We start from the raw sequence: 22,255 nt of genomic DNA, 5'->3' as shown, positions 1-22,255 counted from the left end.
GCGACCGCACCGCCCGAGTCCGAACACCCGAGCCGCCCCACAGCCAAAGCCAACCCTCGCCGCGCCCCGCCTCCCCAGGTGCGCATGTGACCGCCCCGTCGCGTCCACGGCTCCCCGCCGCCGCTCCGCGGGGAGCGCCGCCCACGTGCGCGCGTCCGCTCCTCCCGGCACTTTTGTCCCTCCCGCGCCGCCGTACCCCGACTCTAGCCCCGCCCCCCGGTGTGCCACCCTTCCCTGGGGTTGGGGGGGACGAGATGAGGAAGGGGCGCTGAGGTCGCGCGCATGTTCCGTGAGCGCTCGGGGCTGCGCGTGCGCACGGCGGGAGCGGCACCGGTCACTGCCGTGGGAGCGCGGCGTCATGGCGGCGGCCGCTGAGGCGCTCGCTGCTTCCGTCCGAGACTTCGTGACCGGACAGCAGGACGGCCGCGCCGCGGAGTTGGCGGCAGGTAATGGGCGGGGCCCGGGCGAGGCTGCTGGGCTGGGTGCGCGCAGGGCGTCGGGGCGTGGGGCCGCGGGGTGGGGCCGCGGGGCTGCGTGCGGGGGCCGCTGAGCCATGTGGCTGCTGAGCCATGTGGCTCGGGGGTACGGCGCTGCGCGTTGGTGGCACGGGGCGAGGGGAAGCGCTGCTGGGAGGGGGCGTGGGGGGGAGGATTAGGGGCTGCGGGGCGGCAGCCGAGGTGAGGCGGGGTGAGCGATGCCGTGTAGATGTGGGGTTTGGGGGAGCGAGGGCCGTGGGGAGAGTTCGGATTTCGTAAGGCCGATGCAGAGCACGGGTTGTGGCCGGCTTGGGCGGGGGAGCGGGACTTCAGGGGGTGGGGATGTGGGAGCTGATGGGAGCGCGGGGCCGCGAGCCGTGACGCTGGGGGCATGGGCACGGCGGGCGCTGCTGCCGCGGTCTGTCTGAGGTGCTCTGGGACGTGCAGCTGTGCTTGGCTGCTCCGGCCCTCGAGTCTGGGGCCTGTGCTCTGGTAGCTCCTCCGTGATTTCTCCTTCCCTGCAAGACTCGAAGCATTTAGTTCCTACTGCTTGGAGCAGCGATTTGTAACTTTGTTATGTTAGGGAGTTTGTAGCTTCTGGAAAGAGGGTTTTTTAGGATAAAGGGATGTGTTTTGTTTCTGGACGGTGGCTTTGGCACATTTTGGAAGTATTTGAGGGAGCGGACATAGGCAGGGAAAGATAACCTTACAGCTGCTATTGTCATCTGTGGTCATGTTACAGAAGTGCCTGGAGAAAGCTTTGTCTCTTCATAGACCTACAAAGAGAAGAGCTGTCCCCCAGCTCCCGTCAGCCATATGGCACTTGTGACAAACCTACCTTGAAAGGCAGGGGGGCTGGCAGGTGTCCTGTGGTGTCTCTGACCCTGAATAGAGTCATGTGTCAGAAAGTATTAAATTACAGCACATATCCTTGAATGAAAGGAGAGTTTTTTTTCTAACCTCGCTGCCTTTTGTGTAATTGTTGGAAGAAACACGTTGAACTGCCTTCGTGTGCTGCTGAGTGCTAAATTAATTGTAACTTGACAGGTAGGAGGGGGAGCTTGGTGCTGTCACAGGCAGTTTGGGCTGTGTAGGTCAGCATGTGTCAGAGAAGGCTGAGTTTGTTTTTGTTAAAGCGTGTGGAGAGAGAGAATGCGTTTGGAGAAAGCCATTGTGATCACTGGGAATTACTGTACACACACTGTAAGGGAGCTGGAGAGACATAAGGAGTGGAAAGTGTATGGAAATGATATATGGAAGGATGGCATGTGAAAGTGAGGTGTCAGGGAAGGCTGGTGGATTTCAAGTAAGAACACAGTAAGGGGTAAATTGCTTGCTTCTGTTTAGCCTCGCGCTCTAGGAACACACCAGAGAAGGACAGCCCTTCAAGTAAGGGGAGCTTACTGGGATGCAAGGTGCACAACAACTGGTCCTGCTGGAGCTGAGCTTGCACTTCATCTGAACTGTGTGCTGCTGCTCTACGTGCTGCTGGGCTCGTGTGCTTCCCTCATGCACAGTGAAATCAAGCAGACCTCTGTGACCAGAACAAGCTTGCTGGAGTAGAGGGAGGGGGTTCGCAGCCACAAGAACATGGTGGTTGGTTGTGGCTCTTCAGCTCTTTCCTGTTGGTGTGGTCACCAGCATCTTTGTCTGAATACTGCATTCAGGCTTTGAAAATGTAGAGCAACTGACTAGTGTGTATCTGACATTCTGCACCATGGCAGAAGTCAAGAGTCACAAGCTTGCAGAAGCTGTGCTCTGGAATGAGATGGTGGGATCCTAGGTGTGAAGGAGCACTCTGCTTTGTGCCCAAGCACAGTGCCTGCTTGCTACCGTGCTCCTGTTTTCCTGCAAGAAGCTTTGCCAGCAGCTCACAGTCTCACTTGAGACACCTCTTCTTCAGCCTGTGCTGTCCATCCTGCGGCTGGCTGGACTCTCCTTTTTCCTCATGGCTCTCCTTGCCGTATCTCCTCTCCCCTCTGTGCCAAGTGGGACTGGAAGTGCTGTCTTTGGAGTCAGGGCTGCTTGCTAACAGAAAACGTGGTCATCCCTTCTTCCATCCCCAGAGACCTCTCTTCAATGAACAGCACAATTTAATACTGGAACTAACTGCTTTAGGAAGAGACAGTAAATACTGGCAACAGCAGGATACACTAGCTGAGGCAAGGCCCAGATGAAACCTTTGGGCTTTCTGATATGTGGGTGCCCCACCAATTGCGTAGGGAAGCCCTCAGCAGGGCGGAGAGGTGAATGCGTCTGGGCAAAGATGGTGAATCCTGGGGACCAAAGGCACACAGAGCTGTTTTACTGGGTGAGTGTCACGCTGGCTGTGGGGGTAGGGGCCCTTCTGCTGGACTTTCATAGGACGCAGCAGATCCTTGCCAAAGCCTCCTGAGGAGTGACTCTTCCCCCAGTTCAGCTGCAGGTGAGTGAAGCAACCTGGCCAGGATCTTTGAGTCAGAGCTGCAAATGCACTCCAGCATTGTGTCGTACTCTAACCACAAAACCATATTTCTCTGTGCTCTCTGCCTTGGAGGGAGTTTGTGCAGGTGTTGCTCAGTGTAGAGATGATGGAAGCTGAGTGCTTGTTAATGGCCGGGCTGTTTGGCTCAACCACTGCCTTGTTAAGAGCGTGATTTCTTTTGTCTCCTAGGGAGCACTGGGGGAGCTGCCCTCTGCCTCAGTGACAGTCTGGGAGCCTCTTTGTTTTACTCTTTTTATCTCTTCTCTCCAGGAGTGAAAGATGGAAGCTGGACTATTCTGCAGCTTGTGGAAGCCCTGGGGTAAGGAAAGCTGTGTACATGTTATATATTGTGTAAGGGTATTGTGGGGGGGATTCCCATACTAAAGGACAACAGGAAGGAAAAGTGTGCATGCTGACATCTTGTCCTGTGCAAACTGCCTTCAGCACCACCAGGCACACATACACCACAAGTGTGCTGTCTGCTCAATGCATGTTGCCCTCGCAGGGCAGCAGGGGCCTGTAAGTCTCTCCTGGGACTGAGGAAAGGCAAGCAGTGAGCTGGAGAGCACATTGCAGCTGAGACTCCCTAGCAGGAACTGCCTGACCACACAGTTGCACTGCTCCATGTCATGAGTTGACTGCTGCTTGGCTTTATTTCTGTCTTTGAGCTTTCATGGGCTGGGACTTGGGGGAACCTCTTTTTTTTTTTTTTTTTTCCAGCTGTCACCTTGTAGAAGGCTTTGTCCTTTTTCATCTCTTATGATTTTGAGAGCCTGATTTCTGGTTGCAGAGCATGATGCAAGAGTAATTTCCTTGGTCTGACTTGAGAAGAGGCCTCTTACCTTGGATTTATTGCTGTGTGAGGCCAGGTGTTTGTGAGCAGCATGGTCAGGAGAGCAGGAGTCATCTCCTACCCTATGTGCCAGTTGGGCAGCACTGTGCTGCTGTCCCCCTGCCTGGAGAGCAGCTCTTGTTTCATGCCTATAATGTGTTTGCTCAGGGTGCACTTCCTGTGTGGGTATCTCTGTTCACATCAGGCCTCTTGGGTTTTTACCATGTGTGGGCTAGGTTCTGCCTGGAAAACACCGATCCCCGGACACGAGGGCGAGGCATCCAACTGCTGTCCCAAGTGCTGCTCGAGTGTCACTCCTTGCTCCAGGAAAAGGAAGGTAAGGTCTGCTATGAATTCTGGAATGGTTGTAAGCAGGTTGGGGGCCAAGCCTGTGCCCTGAAAGAGTCTAGCCTGTGTTTGGCAAAGGAATTGATTTAGCATTGTGGCAATTTTGTGCGTATCTCTCGAGTCAAAGTCCAAGAAGGATGTGGGGCCCCACACTGCAGACTGTTTGCCACCTTCACAGCACAATTCAGGCTACTCCCTGAATGTACCGAGGCCAGGTGCTGCAGCTGGTGCCCCTGGCAATGTGTGGGTGCTGTGCACTCAGGCATGCTCGGTGCTGCGTGGGAAGCCTTGGGGACACATCTGAATGTCAGAATCCTTGGGTGGTGATTCACTGCAGGAAAACCATCCTTCACAAAGCGAGTCATGCCACAGCCCTGAGGCCTGCTTAAGTTAACTCTGGGGGATCTCTGTGGCCTGTGTTGGAGGGCAAGTCACCGTAAGGATGAGAGGGGAGAAGAGGGATGGCGTGAGAGAGGAATATTCCCTGTATGTGTAAACAAGAAAAAGGTTTGGCTGTGTTATATGCCTCTAAGCAGCTGGCTGGCGAGGAAAAGCAGTAAGTGCTTCCAGAATGACTTTGGGTAGGGGCATTGCTGGTAAGTTGCTCAACCTGAGCCAGCAGGATGGCAAGACCCATGGGGAAGTAGCTGATAGGCGAGGTGATGAATAGGAAGGGGGAAAGCAGCAAGTGCTTGGCTTGATGTTGATGTAAGTCTTGGACTGGTACTGGGCAGGGCTGTGAGCAGCTGTGCAAAGAGTTACTGGTGTAGCTGGGGTCAGGAATGACTGTGGTAAGGATGGGGTGGCTCTAGAGGAACAAACAGGCGGAGAGGTTTGTCATGAGGCCTGGCAGAGTCAGGGGAGTGAGCTGGGTTTTCAGCCGAGTCATTAGCAGCTCTGGAGTGGGACGGGCAGAGTCAGTCCCCAGGAGGAGAGCCACCCCATCTCCCTTCGTGGCTCTCCTCACGCAGTCTGTTTCTCAAGCACTGCGTCAGGCTGCCTCCCAGGGAGTGAGTTTCTGCAGCAGCTGTGGGTGCAGGATGCTGCCAGCCGGCTCTTCCAGTCTGCTTCCTGCTGCCGCTCCCCAGGCTGGGCTGTGCAGGCGCCCGTGGCCATGACTCAGGGGCCGGGAACGTGCTGTGGAGCTGAGCGTGGGTGATCCGGGGCTCCTGCTCCACCCCACAACATCCTGCAGCTTCGGCCAAGCAGGCGTCGGCCGCTTCCCAGCCTGTGTCTGCACTCACGTGTCTGGACAGGCCAGGGCGAGTGCCTCGCAGGCAGCCCCAGCACCTGAGCTCCAGCAGTGGGTGCTGCCCTGCTGGTCAGACTCAGGGGGTTGCTCCATAGGAGGAGGGGGCAGGTGTGAGAGCCAGGTGTGTGCATGCAGCGGTGTCAGTTCCTCTCACAGTGGTGAATGATGCATTCTCACTGTTCAACATGCAGCTGTGACTCCAGGGGCTAACGAATATTGGTATCTGTTTCTGACAGTTCTGCACCTGGTCCTGTTTTATGAGAACCGGCTGCAGGATCATCACCTCATGATCCCTTCAGTGCTCCAGGGTCTGCGTGCACTGGTGAGCTCATGCTTCCCTGGCTCACAATGTGAGGATGGCTGCGGGGTGATGCTGGGAGGAAAATGCAACTCATGGCTATGGCTTAGAGCAGCTTGTGGAGCAGAGCCCAGCTGGGCTTACAGCTCTGTGGCATTGCCCTGCCTTGTGCTCCTGCTCCTGCAGGGGAGTAGAGGCTGCCATGACTTTTTGGTGTTCTGGGACAAGGATTTCTGGCTACCCTTTGGGACAGCACTGATGGTTTTCCTATCTGTCTGTGAGTGTAACAAACTCCCCTCAGGGTAGGAGAGGATCCTGCAGGTGGCTGCTGTACGTTCATTGTTCCTATTGCTTTTCTATTCCTATTTCCAGAGCCTATGTGAGGCGCTGGCCCCAGGGCGAGCAGTTTCTATGCTCAAAGCCATCTTCCAGGAGGTGCACGTGCAGGTGAGCAATGTGATTTTCATCCTCCTATCTCTGTTTCATGCTTTCTGTGTCTAGGGAAGGTCTGTCAGCATTCTGCACCAGTGCAGTGTAGCGTGTCCTTCAGCAGCAATGCAGTGTTCCTGCAGAGCTCAGAGCCAGCATGGCTCACTGCAGAGCAAGAGACAGAAGACAGATGAGGCTCCCATTTGGCTCTTGTCCCCTCTTTTGTCAGCCTTATGAAGACTGTTTCCTTTGCTCTGTTCTCTGGACTGTTTTAGTGGCCCTAGTTCCTAAATTCTTCTCCATCTTAAGACTGCTTTTTCTGGAAGGCCTTGGGCAGCACATGTGGCCCAGGTGTGATTGTAACAATGTATTCTTTCAGTGATAGTCAGTCAGTCAGGTTCAGGTGCAATTGTAGGTTCAGGTGCAATTGTACACCCTCCAAATGGTAAATGGGATCTACATGCCAGAAAGCAGCAGTGGAGCTGTTGAGGGGCCCTGCCTGCTTCTCAAGAGCATGTGCATACTCCTGGGTGGTGAGGTAGCAATGCTGCATATATGGAGGTTTGTTTTGATTCCTCTGCTCCTCCTTCCAGTCCCTGATGCAGCAGGACCGCTACACAGTCTACAGCATCATCACCAACTTCATGGCCACCAGGGAGGAAGGTGAGGGTGCAGATGCCAGAACCACTCTGGGGTCGTTAGGGCGAGGAGAATGACTTGCTTTCTCCTGCTCAGAGCGCTCTGTGGCACTGCCTGGAGAAAGCTGGAAGGAGCTGTGGGGCTGGGGAAGCAGAGCTGATTTCATGCAGTGTTGGTGAACTTGATTGTCCTGCACCTTCTTTCTGCAGAGCTGAAGGGCCTGGGTGCTGATTTCACTTTCGGCTTCATCCAGGTGATGGATGGGGAGAAAGATCCCCGCAACCTGATGGTGGCCTTCCAGATTGTGCGTGATCTCATTGTCAAGAACTATGCCCTGGGTGAGCCTGTGTCTGCTGTGCAGAACTGAGTGGGGGCCGTGTTGCTCTTTTCTTTCTCTTTTTTTTTTTTTTTTTGAGTTGTTGGAGGGATGGCCCCTGGGGCACGAGCGGGACTAAGTTGTGTCTGACATGACTTGGGAGCTGTAGAGCCAGCCTGTCACAGATGCTAAGCTTGGCAGTTGTGTCCCTCTTGCTCACTATCTCTCATCACCCTCTTCATTTTCTACTTGCAGGTCCCTTTGTGGAGGAGCTGTTTGAAGTGACATCCTGCTACTTCCCTATTGATTTTACTCCAGTGAGTGAGTCTGCTGCATGCTATGGCCTGTTCTTTCTGGTGTTTTCTCACGGTCTCATGTTCCCTTCAGGGAATGGAAGGAGTGGGTGGTCAAGAGTCTTAGCCTGGGTACTGTTGTCTTGTTAGATGTAGTACATAGGCTGATGGTAGATTGGCTCTAAAGGTTGACATTGCTATTCCATGCTGGATATGAGATGATGCATCCTCAGCTGATGGCTGGCCTGGGATGTTTCATGAACTGCTCTCTATACTTCCCTTCCAGCCCCCCAATGATCCGCATGGCATCCAGAGAGAAGATCTGATCCTTAGCCTCCGAGCTGTACTGGCCTCCACACCACAGTTTGCTGAGGTAGGTAGCAGTTTGGGTTCTTGAGCACAGGCTGCATTTCATAATACTGCAACTCCTAGCACAGCTCTGCAGGAAGTAAAAAACTGGGACCAGGAGACTGTGAACAGGCACCCCTGTGTCCTGGTGCTCTTTGTGCTCTACCTGTCCCTGGGGCTGGACATGTGGAGGGTTCTGCCTGTTGCACGTTTTTTTTTTCCCTACCTCTGCCTCTCCTGGTGAAGGCTGAGCTTGCAGCCCTGCAGGGCCATGGACAAAGTGGTACAAAGAACAGGATGAGTTTTAACCATCTCTTTCTGCAGTTCCTGCTCCCTCTGCTCATCGAGAAGATGGATTCAGACCTGCAAAGTGCCAAGCTTGACTCCCTGCAGACTCTGGTAAGGAGGCATCCACCGCTCCCGTCAGCCCACAGCTGGACAGTGCCAGTAACAGCCAACCACAGCCAAGCTCCTCTCCTGTATCTGGCAGCCAAAGACTCCCTTTCAGAGCCCGGTTTACAATTTCCAGGATCCTAGTTAGGCCTGTATCACTCTTTCTTCTGAGTGCTTCACGCAGTCCAGCTTGAGCCTGCCAGGGTGGGCAGCATGCTGCTCTCTATTTTACTGGCACTGATTTTTTTTTTTTATTTTTTTTTCTCCTGGCTCCTGTTTACAGACTGCTTGCTGTGCCATCTATGGGCAAAAGGAGCTACAAGAATTCCTTCCTAGCCTCTGGTCATCCCTGCGCAGGGAGGTAAGTGCTGCAGAGCCCCTAACAAATGTTCCAGCACATCTGGACTCCACCTGAGCAGGAGTTCACAGCCAAACCAGTAGAGCCCCGTATCTCCCACCAACCCCCACCTGTGGCCTTTTACAGTCCAGATGAAAAGGGGTTTGGGGGGGCGGACAGGCTACTCCTACCAGTGTGTCTGGGGGGCTTGTTGGGTGTGCTTGTTCAAAGCACACAGGAAGCAATACTGGAGCCTGAGCCTCTTCAGGCCATGTTGGGAGCGTGAAGCCTGTGGTTGGGGGTCAGCATTGAGCTTAGCTTACCCCATGGCATTTCCTGCAGGTGTTCCAGACAGCGAGTGAGAAGGTTGAGGCAGAGTGTCTGTCTGCATTGCACGCCCTTTCTGCTTGTCTCTCCCGTTCTGTGCTCAGCTCAGATGCTGAAGACCTGCTGGACTCCTTCCTTAACAGCATTCTGCAAGGTAGGGAGACCTGCCTATCCCTGAGTAGAGTGGCCTGTTGGCACTGCCAGAGCTGCAGGCATCCTCCTAGCCAGAGGAGGTGGTCTGCCCTCACATTCTCCTTGAAGCCTGTTTCTTCTATTTCTGGCTTTCACAGCCAGTGTTGGCTTCTCTGAGAGAGTATCAGCTGTAGGAGGGAGGAGAAGTAGGAAATACAGTAGGAAATACAGACTGAATGGAGTTGCTTCCCACTCTCTTTGCAGTGGGACATCCAGAGCTTTGCTGTGTGCCTTAAACTGGGGGCAGCAGCTCTGCCCAGGAGGCTGCACTACAGCTCAGAGCCGTGTCCCAGCAGCACATCCCAGTCAGCCATGGCCTGCACATGAGGCAGAGGCGGTTCTGCTAGTGTGGCTGATGCCAATCCTATCTCAGATTGCAGGCACCATCTGTGTGAGCCTGACATGAAGCTGGTGTGGCCAAGTGCCAAACTGCTGCAGGCAGCAGCAAGTGCCTCCCTCCGCACTTACCATCGTCTCACCCACAGCATCCTTCCCCTGCTGCTGGAGCAGTACAACAAGCATTCGCAGGTGAGGGGCACCCTGGGTTTGGCAGTCAAAGGCAGCAGGGCTGAGTGCACCCTGTGACTCTGTTCAGTTTGGTGAGAGGAAGGGGGGCATCAGCCATAGTGAGTGTCCTTCCCTGGCTGTGGGTGGGCGCCCCTGTTAACCCCGTGGCATTGGGCTGAGATGTAGCAGTGACGGAGAGTTGGGTTACACCTTTGTATCCCTGCAGAGCAGCCAGAGAAGGACAATCTTGGAAATGCTGCTGGGTTTCCTGGAGTTGCAGCAGAAGTGGGGACGTGTAGAAGAAGGTGAGGTTTGCTGGTCCTTCTTCTGGAGGAACCCAGACTTCCTTAAGTGTGACCCTGGAAGCTTCAGGCACTGCACTGCCTTCCCTTATACTGGCGGAGAAGAAAAGCTCATTGACTTGGGTGGCTGTGTGTGCAGCCTGCCCCGGGGATTTTGTGTGATTGGATGTGAACTGGCAGGGCATCAGGAAGCGTCTGGCCGGCGCTGTGGTGGTGGCTGTGCTGTGACAGTGAGATGCAGGCAGTGACTCCATGCTTCTGTCTCCAGATGAAAGTGCTCTGCTGTTGCTCCAAGAGACAGTTTGCTCTGTGGTGTTCTCAGCACTCACAGATCCCAGCGTGCAGCTCCAGCTGGTCGGGATCAGGGCGCTGACTGTCCTGGGCTCTCTGCAAGGTTGGTGTCTCACATCCCCTGGGGAGGCAGAGGGGAGGCGTTGCGCTGCTCTGGGAGCTGTGGTCAGCTGCCTGTGCTGCATGTGGATGCACAGGAGGAGTGGCAGCACTTGTTATTCATTCTGTGAGCTCCAGGAACACTTGATTTATCTTGCCTGCTTGTGCTGGGCACCTTGTATCTTTGGAGTTTGTGTGATGCTGCATTGCTGACAGCCTGGACAAGAAGAGGGAAGGATGCTGGCCAGAACACTGGGATCTTGGCCTTTGGCCATGGGCATAATTCTTCTATGGCTCTTGTTCCAGGCTTCCTGTCTCCCTCTCACCTGGAGCTGGTTGTGGATCATCTTGTCCGGCTTGCTCTTCATGAAGAAGATTCCCAGAGCAGGTGAGTGCTGGGCTGACACTGCTTCAGTCACCCAGTCACTGGGAAGAGGAATGAGACCTGGCTCTGCTGCAGAGATGGGCTTAGTCTGGGTGGAGACAAAGGAACTGTGGAAAGTAGAGACGACGTGTGTGTAGAAGCAAAGGATTAAGCCAGGTGGTTTCTGGAATCAGAATTAGAAAGTCTGGGTCTGTCAAAGCAAGGGACCCTACTGCCAATAGGATGAAAAAGGCAGAATCCTGAGAAACGGGTTTCTGGTGGGTATGTTCTGGCCCAGATCTTTGCAGCTGATGCACAAACAGCCCAGAGTTTGCATTGCTTATGTCATCCCTCCTGCTCTCTTCCCTCCTGGCAGTGAAGCAGCGATGGAAGCAGCTGGATCTCTGGCCCCTGTCTACCCAAATGTTTTCTCTGGGCGCATGGTGCCCAGGCTTGGAGAGGAGCTGCAGTCAGGTAGGACTGATAGCCTTGCAAAGGGATTAATTTCTATTGGGGTGAAACAGAGAGACTGTGCCATATGGTTCTTCTCATTGAGGAGTTCCTAGCACACATGCTGTGTTGCTTGCACTGTGTCTGGGGATCACAAGCAGCCTGCACAGTAGGGACTGCCCTTGAGGAGCTGCCCAGTCACAGGCAAGACAGGATGCCTTGGACTTGGCTTGGGCCTGTCTTTTTGTGCTGCTGCACTCCAAATTGAGCACTGCAAGGGGGCTGGGAGCCATTCCAACACCTCTCTGAGCTGCATTTCCTCTTTAGAGCGAGAGGAAGAGAGCTCCCAGGATCTCTGCTCCTTGCAGCAGCGCTGCCTGCAGGCCTTGGCAGCCGTGTCCACGCACACCAGCATCGTGAAGGAAACTGTCCCTGTTCTGCTCCAGCACCTCCGGAATGTGCAGAAAGGTAGCACAGCTGGCAGCAGGCAGCTCTGTGCAGCACCCACTCCTCAGGAGATGAGGAGGGAGGGCTGTGTTGCTGACCCCCCTGTGTCCTGTAAATGAGACCATGCGCCTGATTGCTGCCCTAAAATGCTGGTGTGGATGTGGGGGTGGGTGCAGTGGCTGTTGATGCGATGCTGAATGTGCCCTGCAGGGAGCGAGGCCGGGAATGCCCAGGAGGTGGTCTCAGTATGCCAGAGCCTGCACCGCGTGGCCCTGCAGTGCCAGCAGGACGCGGAGGGCTGCTGGTATTACCACCAGGCAGTGGTGCCGTGTCTGCTGGCTATGGCTGTTCAGGCTGCCACACAAGGTAAGCAGTGCGGCTCCAGCAAGAGAGAGATCAGCAGCAGTGCGCTGGGCTTCCTGGTCCAGCAAAGAACGCTGCTGCTGCCACCCAACGGCAAACGCGGGCACTGCGGGCCCCTGGTCAGAGGCAGAGCACCGGTGCTCCGTGGCATGTGGGTCACAGGGCTGTGCCTGCCTCTGGGCAGTGCCAGTGGGCTCCACCGCTTCCCTTTCCACCCGTTGTTTGCAGAGAGCAGCCACCCACTGGTAAGCAAGGCGCTGCTGGAGGAGGAGGTGCTGACTGCCATGGTCCCTGTTATCAGTGCTGCCACCACTCACCTTAGCCCTGAGTGAGTAGTGCTGGTGTGGGATGCTGGACACTGCCTCGGGGGAAGGGCAGGCTGCGTGTCCCTCTGCTGCTCCGCAGAGGAGGGACTCAGAAATTCTCTGGTGACACTCCCAGAGCAGCACATTGCGATGTCTCCTTTCTCTCAGGCTGGCTGCCCAGAGTGTATCTCATGTGGTGCCCCTCTTCCTGGATGGAGAGGTCTCCTTTCTGCCCCAAAACAGTTTTCCGTGCTCTTTCCAGCCCTTCGAGGTGTGTGGGGTGTTTTAATTGGGCAAGGACTCGGGATGTTGGCACAGGCTGCCAATGAGAATCATGGTGATGTGGGTGTGCTGTTCTTCCCCCACAGGATGGGGAGTGTTTGGAGCCACAGAGACGCCTAGTTGCCCTCCTCATGGCCTTTGTCTGTTCCTTACCCCACAATGTAAGTTGGTGAGGAGAAGGGTAGAAAGGGCCTTGGCTGAGCACCATTCTGTCCAGATCCATAGTGAGCTGCATGGGCAGAGAAAGGGAGCAGTAGTGGACCTAGTTTGTAACACACTCCCTGTCTCTTTTAGGTGGTAATTCCACAGCAGGAACGGTTGCTCCGGGAACTGCTGGCACTGAGTTGCTCCTGCAGCTGTCCCTTCACAGCCACCACAGCTTCCAAGTGCTTTGCAGGGCTTGTAAACAAGCACCCAGCGGGTAAGGGAGGAAACAGATTTTGGGGGTCCCTGCTCAGGGCCGGCAGGGAAATGGCTCAGTCTCCCACTTCTGTATCCCCAGGGCAGCAGCTGGATGAGATCTTGCAGCTTGCAGTGAATAGGATGGAGCCTGGCCTTACAGAAGGGCCTCACCGAACGCAGGCACTCACCCTGCTGCTCTGGGTAAGGCTCCTCTATGGTGAGAGGGAAGTGCCCTGGGGTGCCCCAGCTGTGTGATGCTGACTCTGCTCTGCCTGCACAGGTGACTAAAGCCCTGGTGCTGCGCTACCACCCCCTGAGCTCCCATCTAACAGACAAGGTAGGCAGCAGTGAGGTTGGGCACTCCTGAAGGAGCCTTCCCCCTCCCCCTGCCTCTGGTCAGCAGCCCAAGTTGCCATGGCTCTCTTTTTCAGCGCTCTCTTCCTTACAGCTGCTGGGCCTGCTGAGTGACGTGGAGCTGGGCCCCACTGCAGCCGATGGCTTCTCCCTGCTCATGGCGGAGTCCCCAGACGTGCTGCACAAGGGCTGCCATGCTGACGTGCGCATCATGTTCCGCCAGCGCTTCTTCACTGACAACGTGCCCAAGCTGGTGCAAGGCTTCCATGGGGCTGGTGCCGGTGAGCAGCTGGCCCCAGCCTGGCCTCACCACTTAGTGCCCCTTTACCCTGGGGATCTGAGCCAGCATCCCCTCCTTCCCCTTGCTACTTGTGACCATCTCTGCCTACAACAGATGTGAAGGCCAATTACCTGAAGAGTCTATCCCATGTGCTCAACCATCTTCCCAAGCCTGTGCTGGTGACAGAACTGCCCACGGTGAGAGCCAGCCTCAGTAAGGGGGCTGTGGCAGTGCAGGCTGCACAGCAGGGTTACTCACGTTTCCAGTCTCGTCTCCACCCACAGCTGCTTTCCCTCCTGCTTGAGGCCTTGTCCTGCTCAGACCGTGTAGTACAGCTCTCCACCCTGAGCTGCCTCCAGCCGCTGCTGCTCGAAGCCCCCCAGATTATGAGCCTGCACATCGACACACTGGTCACCAAGTTCCTCAGCCTCACCTCCAGCCCCGCCATGGTGCGTACACCTCTCTCCTCTGCACCACACCCCCCTCTCCTGTGTCCCAGCCCCTTCCATCCTTCATTCCTTTCCCTTTCAGGCTGTCCGCATTGCTGCCCTGCGTTGTGCCCACGCGCTCACCAGCCTGCCCACAACAGTGGTAAGTGCTCCTGCTTCCTGCTCCTCCTTGTGCAAGTGGGTCCCAGCCATGGCTGGGGCAGCCAGCACCCTGGAGGGCTCTTGCTGAGAGCAGTAGTTGTCCTCCAGCTGCTCCCATACAAGGCCCGAGTTATCCGGGCGCTGGCCAAGCCTTTGGATGACAAGAAGAGGCTGGTGCGGAAGGAGGCAGTAGCAGCACGAGGGGAATGGTGAGTGCATGGCTCGAGCTGCAGGGGAGTCAGCATGTTTAAGAGGTGGCTGATGGCAGTCTCTGTCTCCACAGGTTCCTGGTGGGGAGCCCAGGCAGGTGAGCACCCTGCATCCCCTCCCTGTGCTTACTGACAATCTGACCAGGACCCCGTCAATGCCGCAGACCCAGCTTCCCTTGGAGCCTGGTATTGCCTGGAGCACTGAGGCTGGAGAATGGAGACCTGCAGGCAGCACCTCCCCTGTGGCCCCTTCCTGGCCCACTGCCCTCTCTTCTGCACCTAGCAGAGGGAAGGAGCTGTGCTGCTTATGACTTACCTGTACCGGGGACACTGAGGGACAGATTTGCCACGTGTGAACTGCACGGGCAGGCTTGTGCACACAGCTGCTCTGTGCAGCACCCCACGTGTGAGAGGAATAAACTTGTCTGTTTTGGTAATGCGGTGCGGGGTCTCAGCCTGGGCTGCACTGAGACCCCAGTGCCCACAGCTGAAGGGACTGGGTGCAGGTCCTTAATTCTTGCAAGCTAGAATCATAAGACTTCCTCTGCCCTCAGCCAACTGTATTTCCCACCAAGGAGAAGAGTCAGACATCCTTGTTTTTTTTAAAAAACACAAAACACCTTTATTGGATGCTCTTAAAAAGTCTCCCTGGGGAATGCTTAGGGGGCAGGTAAGCCATCCTCTGCCCCCTGCCCTGTCATGGAGCCACACCAGGCCCTATGCTGGCCCACATTGGTGCGCAGTGAGGGCAGTTACCTTCATCTAGACAGGAATAGCAACTTTGCCCCCTTCCCCAGGGCTGCCTGCAGCCACTGAGGCACTAATAGAGCAGGCAACCAGGCCTCAAAGTTCCATTTCCTAAAGCTCTGGCTCTGGTAAAAGGTGTGTGCCAGCACACCTGCCTTCCCCCAGCCACTTAGGCCAAACTGAGCCGTGGTTGTGGAGTGGGTCCCCTGTGTCTCCCCTGCCAGCAGGGAGGGACTGCTGCAGCACCCAGACCTCAGATGGCCAGGAGCGGTGCACGCTGCTCGGTCATGCAGGGAGGCAGCTCCCAGCTCAGGCCTGTTCCATGGGGCAAGTGAGGAGAGGGCAGCAGGACACGGGTGAGCCAGTGCCTGTGGGAAGAGAAGCAAAGCCTGCAGCAAAAAGCTGAAGTCACGGCACCACAGAGTGGAGCCAGGGCTGTTAGGTACTTGAGTGGAGCCAGTGAGGTACTTGAGTCCATGGCCCTCAGCTGCCACAACAGCCTCCCTCTTCTGGCAGGGGCTCAGCCAGAGCTTGCCACTAGGCAAAGCTGAGGCAGCTGGAGGCTGCACTACAACTGGGCTCAAAAACTGCTCTGGGTCCTCTGAGCCCTGTAAAGCTGGTTCCTGGGTCCCAGCACCCTTGTGCTTTACCTTGGCACATCCACTCCTAGAAACACCTTCCAGTTATCCCAGCTGCCGTAACTGTAGGGGTTTCTGAACACCTGTGGGCCAGAGAGATGCACATCAAGTCTGGCTCTGCCTGGCTGGCCCTCCCACCCTGGGGCTGTGCTTACCTTGCCTTTCTTCTGCAGTCGCTGCCTCTCCTTCTTATTGATGTGCCTCTCAATGCTGGTTTCCCCACGGGTGATGAGGGCAGCATGCCACAGTGTGAGAGCACCCAGGGCCAGTGCTACTGAGCTGAGGACAAGCCACAGTAGGTTGCACATAGGTCTTCACCAGTGTCGTAACTGTGGGGGACTGAGGCTGTTTTCCTGAGCAAGTGCAGGTGGTTTGATGGCTTTAATCCCATGTGCCAGGGATCTGAAATCAGTTCTTGGGAGCCCAAGAGCCAGCAGGGCAGGGATGTCTGTGCTAGAGCAAAGCAGTCTAGCCCAGGGAAGGTGGCATACAAGGGACAGCACAGCAGTGCTGCAGCAGGCCCCACTGCTTTCCCCAGCACCCTCCCAGCCTCTGTAACCCCATTTACCTGCACAGGACCCAGAGGTAGACCACACTCTTGTGGAAAGCTCGCTGGCGGAAGGAGAAGGTGGGTGGTGGGGTCTGGTAATATGTCTAAAAAAGGACAGAGGGGCACGTTACCAGAATGCTTTATAGTGTAAAGCCAGGCAGGTAGTGCAGTGCTCCTTTGATGAAGGAATCAGGCAGTTAGAAAAAACTGGCATCAGAACTAACACAACAGCCAGGGCAAGAGGGAGGCAGCCGAAGACAGCCACAAGACAGACAGACACCACTTGAGAGCCGGCATATGAGTGACAAGCAGTGTGCTGGAGCTCAGGGAGCAGGTCACTGCACCACACAGGAGATGATGCTCAGGGTGAGATGTGTTTACATACTGCTGCTGCAGCTTCCCCAGGAGAGCAGAGCCTGAGTAGCATGCCAAACAGTGGCTTGGCCCCAGTGCTGTTGCTGCCACCAGCCAAAGCCATTGAAAGCTCGGTACTTGGGGAAATCAGACCCAAAGCTGCCGGAGGTTGTGCCTGTAGCAGAGCTGCCCAGGCAGCCCTAACTCTGTGACTCATGAGACAAGCATGGGGGCTGGTTCTGGCCTCAGGCTTCACTTTGAGAGCAGGATTCAGCCTGCAGGGCAGCTCTGCTCCACGCTGCCTGGAGCAGCTGGGGAGCAGGGATGTCCCACCTGGTTGGCGGCCACCTGCAGTCTCTCCTTCTCAAGTAGTTTCAGTCTCTAGGGGGATGGAAAACACAGGGCACCAGTTACATGGCTCAGAGGAAAGGGCCGTTCCTCTCAAACCTCACAGGACTAAGGCAGCAGGGACTTCACAGGAGGAGGGAGAGGAGAAGCAAAGTCAGTACAATGCTAGTGCTGGTTCAGCTTTGTTCTGCAAGCTCAGCCTAGGGAGACCAGGCAGCCTCTGAGTATGCCAGCACTTCCTCTCCTGGAGCAGATGAGGGGCCATCTCACTCAAACTCACCTCAATGGCTGCATAGGCATCCCGGAACATGTCCCAGCCGCTGATGCTGCAGTAGATGCAGCCCATGGTCATGAAGAGGCAGAAGGAGAAGAAGTAGCGGTGGTTGTAGTGCCCAACACAGTTATTGAGCCAGGCTGCCTCTAGGGTTAAAGGTGTGTAACTGTGATGATCGCTAGTCCAAACCCACCAATGGGGATCAAGACACCCAGCCAGGCTCTATGAACCCTCCCCTGCACTGAGTGACTCAGGACAGAAATGGAGCAGGGAGATGAGGAGGAAGCAGGGCTGGCTCCTCAGGAGAGTGCAGTGAGTTAGTACTGCAGAAGGATACGACAATGGTGGTCCATCTTCAGCACACACCTGGGAGGGAGGAGAGCACCACAAGCGTTAGTGCGAATTGCAAGCACCACGTCTGGGAGGGGGCAGCCAGCCCCCTCAGTCCTTCGTGCTGTGCTAGAGGCAGGTAAAAAGCCAGCAGAGCAGAGAGGAAGGGGCACGTTTCTCATGGCTTATGGTGGGGAGGGAGAAGTATCCTACCCCGGGTAGCAGAGGCACTACCTGATGTGGTGGGGAGGCCGGGGAACATTACCTGTTGCAGATGCTGCAGTGATGGGTGCGAGCCGGCTTGGGGGCAATGCATTTCCTGCAGATGGAGACGCCAGTGAGATCGTTCTTGGCCTGCACACAGGTCAGAAAAGAAGATGTGCTCCCAAACCCCACACCATCCCCTGCTCCCCATGTGTTAGCCATACTCCCCCAAACCTGCCTCCCCTCCCAGCCCCTGTCTGGAGGACGCCTCCTGCAGTGATGCCAACAGGATGCTCCCAGTGGTCAGCTGTACCTGGTCCCCAGTGCCCAGCTGCAAGAGGCTGCACTGCCCATTGGTGCCCAGGCTCAGCCTCACCTGCGGAGGGTGCCCAGGCGAGGTGGTGATGGCCTTGTAGTAGTGGAAGACAATCATGATGAGATTCCAGTGTCCGTAGGCAAGATGCCAGCAAATCCAGGCAGGTGTGTATGTCTGCAGGATGAGGGGCAGCAGGCAGATGTATACGATGGCCACGATGGAGCTTGTCAACCCTATCACCAGTGCCACAAACACCTAAAGGAAAAGGAGTTTGGGTCAGTGGAGTGTGCAGCACCTGCTCCATGCTGAATCCTCACTCCCTTCCACCTGGAGCAGCGCAGCTCAAGCTCTACGATTCAGTGTCCCCAGCAGCATGCTCGCCACCCCAAACCCCTCTAGCAATGGAGGCACTCACCACACCAAACCAGCGGGTGACATGGTCCACCAGCCAGTAGACGGGCTCAAAGAGGGAGTCAAGCACCACGTCGCTGTCGGTGAAGGAATTGTAGAGCAGGGAGCGGAGACAGAGACGCCCGTAGTGCCACAGCTGTCCTGCCTGCCGCAGCAACTTAAAGCGCCGCCGCCGGCCCAGACGCAGGCACTTGAGGAGCAGGCGCATCACCGCTGCGAACATCCGCTGCCGGCTTCTCATCCCTGCTGAGATGCACCTGCAGGGAAGAGGCTGGATGTGGGCAGGCCGCCCTGCTGCCGCTGTCCCGTGGGGAGGGCGTCCCCTCCTGGGCGTGCTGACGGTGCAGCTCTTGCCAGGTGCCTGCCTGCACAGCGGGGCAGGGCTGTACCCTGCACGGGCACGGACGCAGAGCAGAAGCAGGTGGCGCTGAGCCCGATCTGGAGCCCGTGTTGCTGCTTTCTTGAGCTCTGCGCATGGAGAGGGGGACACGGGGCTCTCAGGCCTCCGCACCTGACCTCAGATGCTCCCTGCTCCCATCTCGTCTTTCCCAGAGGGGAGGGGGATGGGGACTGACACGGAGAGTCTGACTCAGGGGAAACTAGAGACGGTGCGGGCACTTGGGGCGCTGAGCCCATTCCAGGGCAGGGAATGCTCAAAAACCATGGGGGATCCCCTCACCAGTCTTTCCTAACTGATTTAGAAATGAGGAAGCCCACACAATATACATGCCCTGTCCTCACACCTAGAAGGCATCATCTGGATGCCACTTCCCTTTGCCTCAGGTTCTGGACCAAGCTGCAGAGGCCACCCCACTCCTATCCCAACCTCACAGCGCTGCACCGACAGTCCCAGTACCTCTCCTTCCCCCTCCCCCGGATCCTCCCAAGACAGTGCCACACTTCGCAGGCACCCCCAGGCCGAGGTGCCGCCCATCAGACAGCAAAGGAACACACAGCCAAGCGCTCGTCTTCCTATCGAGCCTCTCATCCCACTCAAGGGCCGTGCTGGGAGCAAGGAGGAACCCGAGCCGGCCCCGAAATGAGGCAAACGATCTGCCGGGTCGGGGCCCCCGGGCCTCCGTGCAGGCACGGCCATAAATATTAACCAGCACGGACGACCCGGGATCCTGCCAAGGTCCCGTTCGCCTCGGCACAGCGCCAGGCGGCAGCGCCGCACCCTGCTCCAGGCACACGCACCGCGCAGCCGGCTCGCGGCGGCACCCAGCCCACCCTCAGAGCGGGGAGGTGGGCTTCGCCAACCCCGCGTGCCGCCCCCGCTCCCAGAGACACAGGGCTCAGAGATGCCCTCGCCCGTGACGGACGACGGCAGCTAAGGGGCAGCGCGGCCCAACGGTGGGCAGGCAGCACCCTGCCAAGGGGCCCGCATCGTCACGGGGCCGGGCCGCAGCCTCCCCAGCCCTCCGCTGCGGGCCGAGTTCCCCCGCTCTGCGGCACCCAGCCCCGCAGCACGCGGCACCCGGTCCCGGTCCCGGGCCCACGCCCACCTGCCGCCCGCTCCCCGCCGCCCACCGCCATGCCCGGTGCCCGCGCCGCCCTCACGGCCCCGGGCAGCGCCCGCCGCCCCGCGCCTGCGCACCAAGCATGCCGGGAAGAGCCGTCTCCCAGCGCTACACTACGACTCCCAGCGGGCAGCGCGCCACCACTTCTCCCTAGGGATAAAGGTGAGCCAATAGGCATGCTGCTTATAGCGCGGTCCCGTCGCTGAGAGCCAATAGGAGGAGGGCTCTTTGTGGACTCACGCGCGACACGGAACATGGCTCCGCCGGCTCGGTACTGCGTGCCCGGTGAGTGCGGGGCCGTGCTGCTGGGGGAGGCCGGGCCGGACGGCCCCGGCGCTGAGCGAGCGTCCCGCAGGCGAGCGGCTGTGCAGCACGGAAGAGGCCTCGGCGGGCAGCGGGACCTACGCGCGGCATGGCTCCATCTTCGCCTCGCTGGCCGGCTGCCTGCAGAAATGTGCCGAGGGCGGCGGGGTGAGCGCGGAGCGGGGCTCCGGGGGGTGCGGGGCGGGCGTGGTTGGCCCCGAGTTGAGCCTGTGTGTGCCTCGCAGCTGCCCGTGGTGTCGGTGGTGCGGGACTCGGAGGCGCAGCTGCTGCCCGGCGTGGGGGCCGTGGTGACCTGCAAGGTAGGTGCCGGGGGTGGGACGGCCCCTCGCGTGTCCCTGTGCGTGCCTGTGGCCGGGGGCTCTGCGCTTTCCTTACAGAACTCCGCGTGGAGGGCAGTGGCCAGAGCGGCGGGGACAGAGAGCAGCAGAGCAGTAAACAAGTCTCCGGGCCCAGCCTGCACTGCACAAGCACTGACTGCCTGCTGTCCCTCTGTGCAGGTGTGCAGCATCAACTCCCGGTTTGCCAAAGTGAACATCCTGTATGTTGGCTCCACACCGCTGAAATCCACCTTTCGCGGCACCATACGGTAGGGAAAGGGCAGGGGGCGTGCTGCTCAGGGCGGGCTGCCTGCCTGGCGCTGGCCAGCTGGGTGAGGGCAGCTGCCTGGAGACATCTAGCGAGGTCTGGCCAGTGTCCAGACAGGCTGGGGCAGCTCCTGCTTGCTCTCTCTGGTATCACATTCCTGTGTCTCCTTTTCCAGGAGGGAAGACATTCGAGCCACTGAGAAGGATAAGGTCAGCAGGGCATTGCTGGGTTCAGTGCCATTGCAGCTTCCACCTCTCCAGCTCTCATCCTTCTGCTGCCTGTAGTGACTATTAAGAAATACCTGCATTCTCCATGCACTCCTGTCCCTTCCTTCCCACACAGGTAGAAGTCTACAAGAGTTTTCGTCCTGGTGACATAGTTCTAGCCAAAGTTGTATCCTTTCCCATCACGCTGGGCAGGACCACAGGCCCGGAGGGTTTGTATTGGCAAGAGAGTTTTTCTCTTAACCCACACCCAACCAGATCTCACTGGGGGATGCACAGTCCAACTACCTGCTGAGCACAGCAGAGAATGAGCTGGGCGTGGTAGTGGCACGCAGCGAGGCAGGTAGGAATCACCTCTTCTCTATGTGGGGAGCAGCTGATGCAGCTTGGGGAGCAAACACCCTCCCTCTTTCCTCCCACTGCTGAGCCTTGGGGGGCCCAAGAGGAGGCCTTGCACTGCTGGGGATGGGAAATATGAAAAAAAAGTAAGCAGGAAGGAAACCTGCTGACTGGGGGTTCCTGCAGGGGTGCAGATGGTTCCTATCAGCTGGTGTGAGATGCAGTGCCCACAGACACACACCAAGGACTTCCGTAAGGTGGCCCGCGTGCAGCCGCAGTTCCTGCAGACCTAGCAGCCCCCTCAGGGGCACGGGGACCCCAGGAGGGAGGGCTGCTGTGGTGGGGTCCAGCAGCTTCCATGCAGCTCCACACTTGAGAGACTGGAACAGCAGGATCGATTTTGTATTTGTGCTGTAGGTAATAAATGTTTTTTCTTTTTTGAGAGCTCTGTGTTCTGCTCAGTGACTGCCCATACGGATTGCTCTGGAGCTGCTGGATGGGGCTGTTTCAGAGAGCAGTGCAGGGGTGAGGAAGCATGTTCCCAGCCTGAGGCTGGGGAAGGGGAACAGTGAAGGGCTTTGAGGCTAGTGGTACTCAGCACAGGCTGCAGCTGCTGCACTCCTCTCCAAGGCCGCTTATCACCTCAGGTCAAACATGCCCTGCATTAGGCAAAGGGTGTGGCACACGCCAGAGGCAGTAAACCACGGATGAGTCGCAGTGAATCACTCTTCAGCAGCAAGGATTGCAGAACTGTGCTTTGCTGTGCAGAGCCCAAGCACTTCCTGCACCCACAAGTCAGCAGCAATTTCTGCATCACAAACACGTGGTAGCACAGGAAAGAAGGCGGTAGGCAAAGTGGGAGCTCCATGTGGCCCAGGAGCACATGGCGCAGTGGCACAGAA

The 22,255-nt window shown here is 57.2% G+C and overlaps 3 protein-coding genes across 7 annotated transcripts; 2 read left to right on the top strand and 1 right to left on the bottom strand.

Moving 5' to 3' along the window:
* The first annotated feature begins 259 nt into the window (after positions 1–259).
* MMS19 (MMS19 homolog, cytosolic iron-sulfur assembly component) lies at positions 260–14,626 on the top strand. 3 transcript variants are annotated; one of them, XM_052676825.1, is made up of 31 exons: positions 265–446; positions 3,211–3,259; positions 4,009–4,109; positions 5,609–5,694; positions 6,043–6,117; positions 6,693–6,762; positions 6,948–7,076; positions 7,310–7,371; positions 7,634–7,720; positions 8,020–8,094; positions 8,372–8,449; positions 8,768–8,906; positions 9,318–9,472; positions 9,678–9,756; positions 10,022–10,147; positions 10,450–10,531; positions 10,884–10,981; positions 11,285–11,425; positions 11,615–11,770; positions 11,996–12,095; positions 12,241–12,343; positions 12,441–12,515; positions 12,649–12,775; positions 12,857–12,957; positions 13,037–13,093; positions 13,205–13,391; positions 13,505–13,587; positions 13,675–13,839; positions 13,922–13,981; positions 14,089–14,189; positions 14,264–14,626. In XM_052676825.1, exons 1-31 carry the CDS (start codon positions 359–361, stop codon positions 14,289–14,291), a joined length of 3,063 nt encoding a protein of 1,020 aa, XP_052532785.1. In that variant the 5' UTR covers positions 265–358; the 3' UTR covers positions 14,292–14,626. The 3 variants fall into 3 exon arrangements, with proteins under 3 accessions (XP_052532786.1, XP_052532785.1, XP_052532787.1); XM_052676827.1 differs by lacking the exon at positions 265–446 and adding an exon at positions 2,852–2,901; XM_052676826.1 differs by lacking the exons at positions 13,505–13,587; positions 13,675–13,839; positions 13,922–13,981; positions 14,089–14,189; positions 14,264–14,626 and having other exon boundaries at positions 260–446; positions 13,188–13,338.
* A 162-nt stretch (positions 14,627–14,788) lies between these two features.
* Positions 14,789–20,020, bottom strand: ZDHHC16 (zinc finger DHHC-type palmitoyltransferase 16). 3 transcript variants are annotated; one of them, XM_052676832.1, is made up of 11 exons: positions 19,867–19,963; positions 18,366–18,618; positions 18,011–18,205; positions 17,696–17,784; positions 17,438–17,466; positions 17,107–17,240; positions 16,812–16,859; positions 16,143–16,228; positions 15,730–15,853; positions 15,587–15,657; positions 14,789–15,304 (listed from the first exon to the last, which is right to left on the bottom strand). In XM_052676832.1, exons 2-11 carry the CDS (start codon positions 18,600–18,602, stop codon positions 15,190–15,192), a joined length of 1,128 nt encoding a protein of 375 aa, XP_052532792.1. In that variant the 5' UTR covers positions 18,603–18,618; positions 19,867–19,963; the 3' UTR covers positions 14,789–15,189. The 3 variants fall into 3 exon arrangements, with proteins under 3 accessions (XP_052532792.1, XP_052532791.1, XP_052532790.1); XM_052676831.1 differs by having other exon boundaries at positions 15,587–15,853; positions 19,959–20,020; XM_052676830.1 differs by having other exon boundaries at positions 15,587–15,853.
* A 57-nt stretch (positions 20,021–20,077) lies between these two features.
* On the top strand, positions 20,078–21,797 carry EXOSC1 (exosome component 1). The gene is made up of 8 exons (XM_052677259.1): positions 20,078–20,166; positions 20,237–20,352; positions 20,430–20,504; positions 20,703–20,791; positions 20,966–20,999; positions 21,133–21,183; positions 21,273–21,357; positions 21,540–21,797. The coding sequence occupies exons 1-8, from the start codon at positions 20,136–20,138 to the stop codon at positions 21,644–21,646; spliced, it is 588 nt and encodes a 195-aa protein (XP_052533219.1). The 5' UTR covers positions 20,078–20,135; the 3' UTR covers positions 21,647–21,797.
* Positions 21,798–22,255: the final 458 nt, after the last annotated feature.

Source organism: Tympanuchus pallidicinctus, unplaced genomic scaffold (genome assembly GCF_026119805.1).
Source record: "Tympanuchus pallidicinctus isolate F22 unplaced genomic scaffold, pur_lepc_1.0 scaffold16, whole genome shotgun sequence".
Classification (NCBI taxonomy): domain Eukaryota; kingdom Metazoa; phylum Chordata; class Aves; order Galliformes; family Phasianidae; genus Tympanuchus; species Tympanuchus pallidicinctus.
The sequence above is the reverse complement of the archived record's forward strand: the minus strand, read 5'-3'. Positions and strand labels throughout refer to the sequence as shown.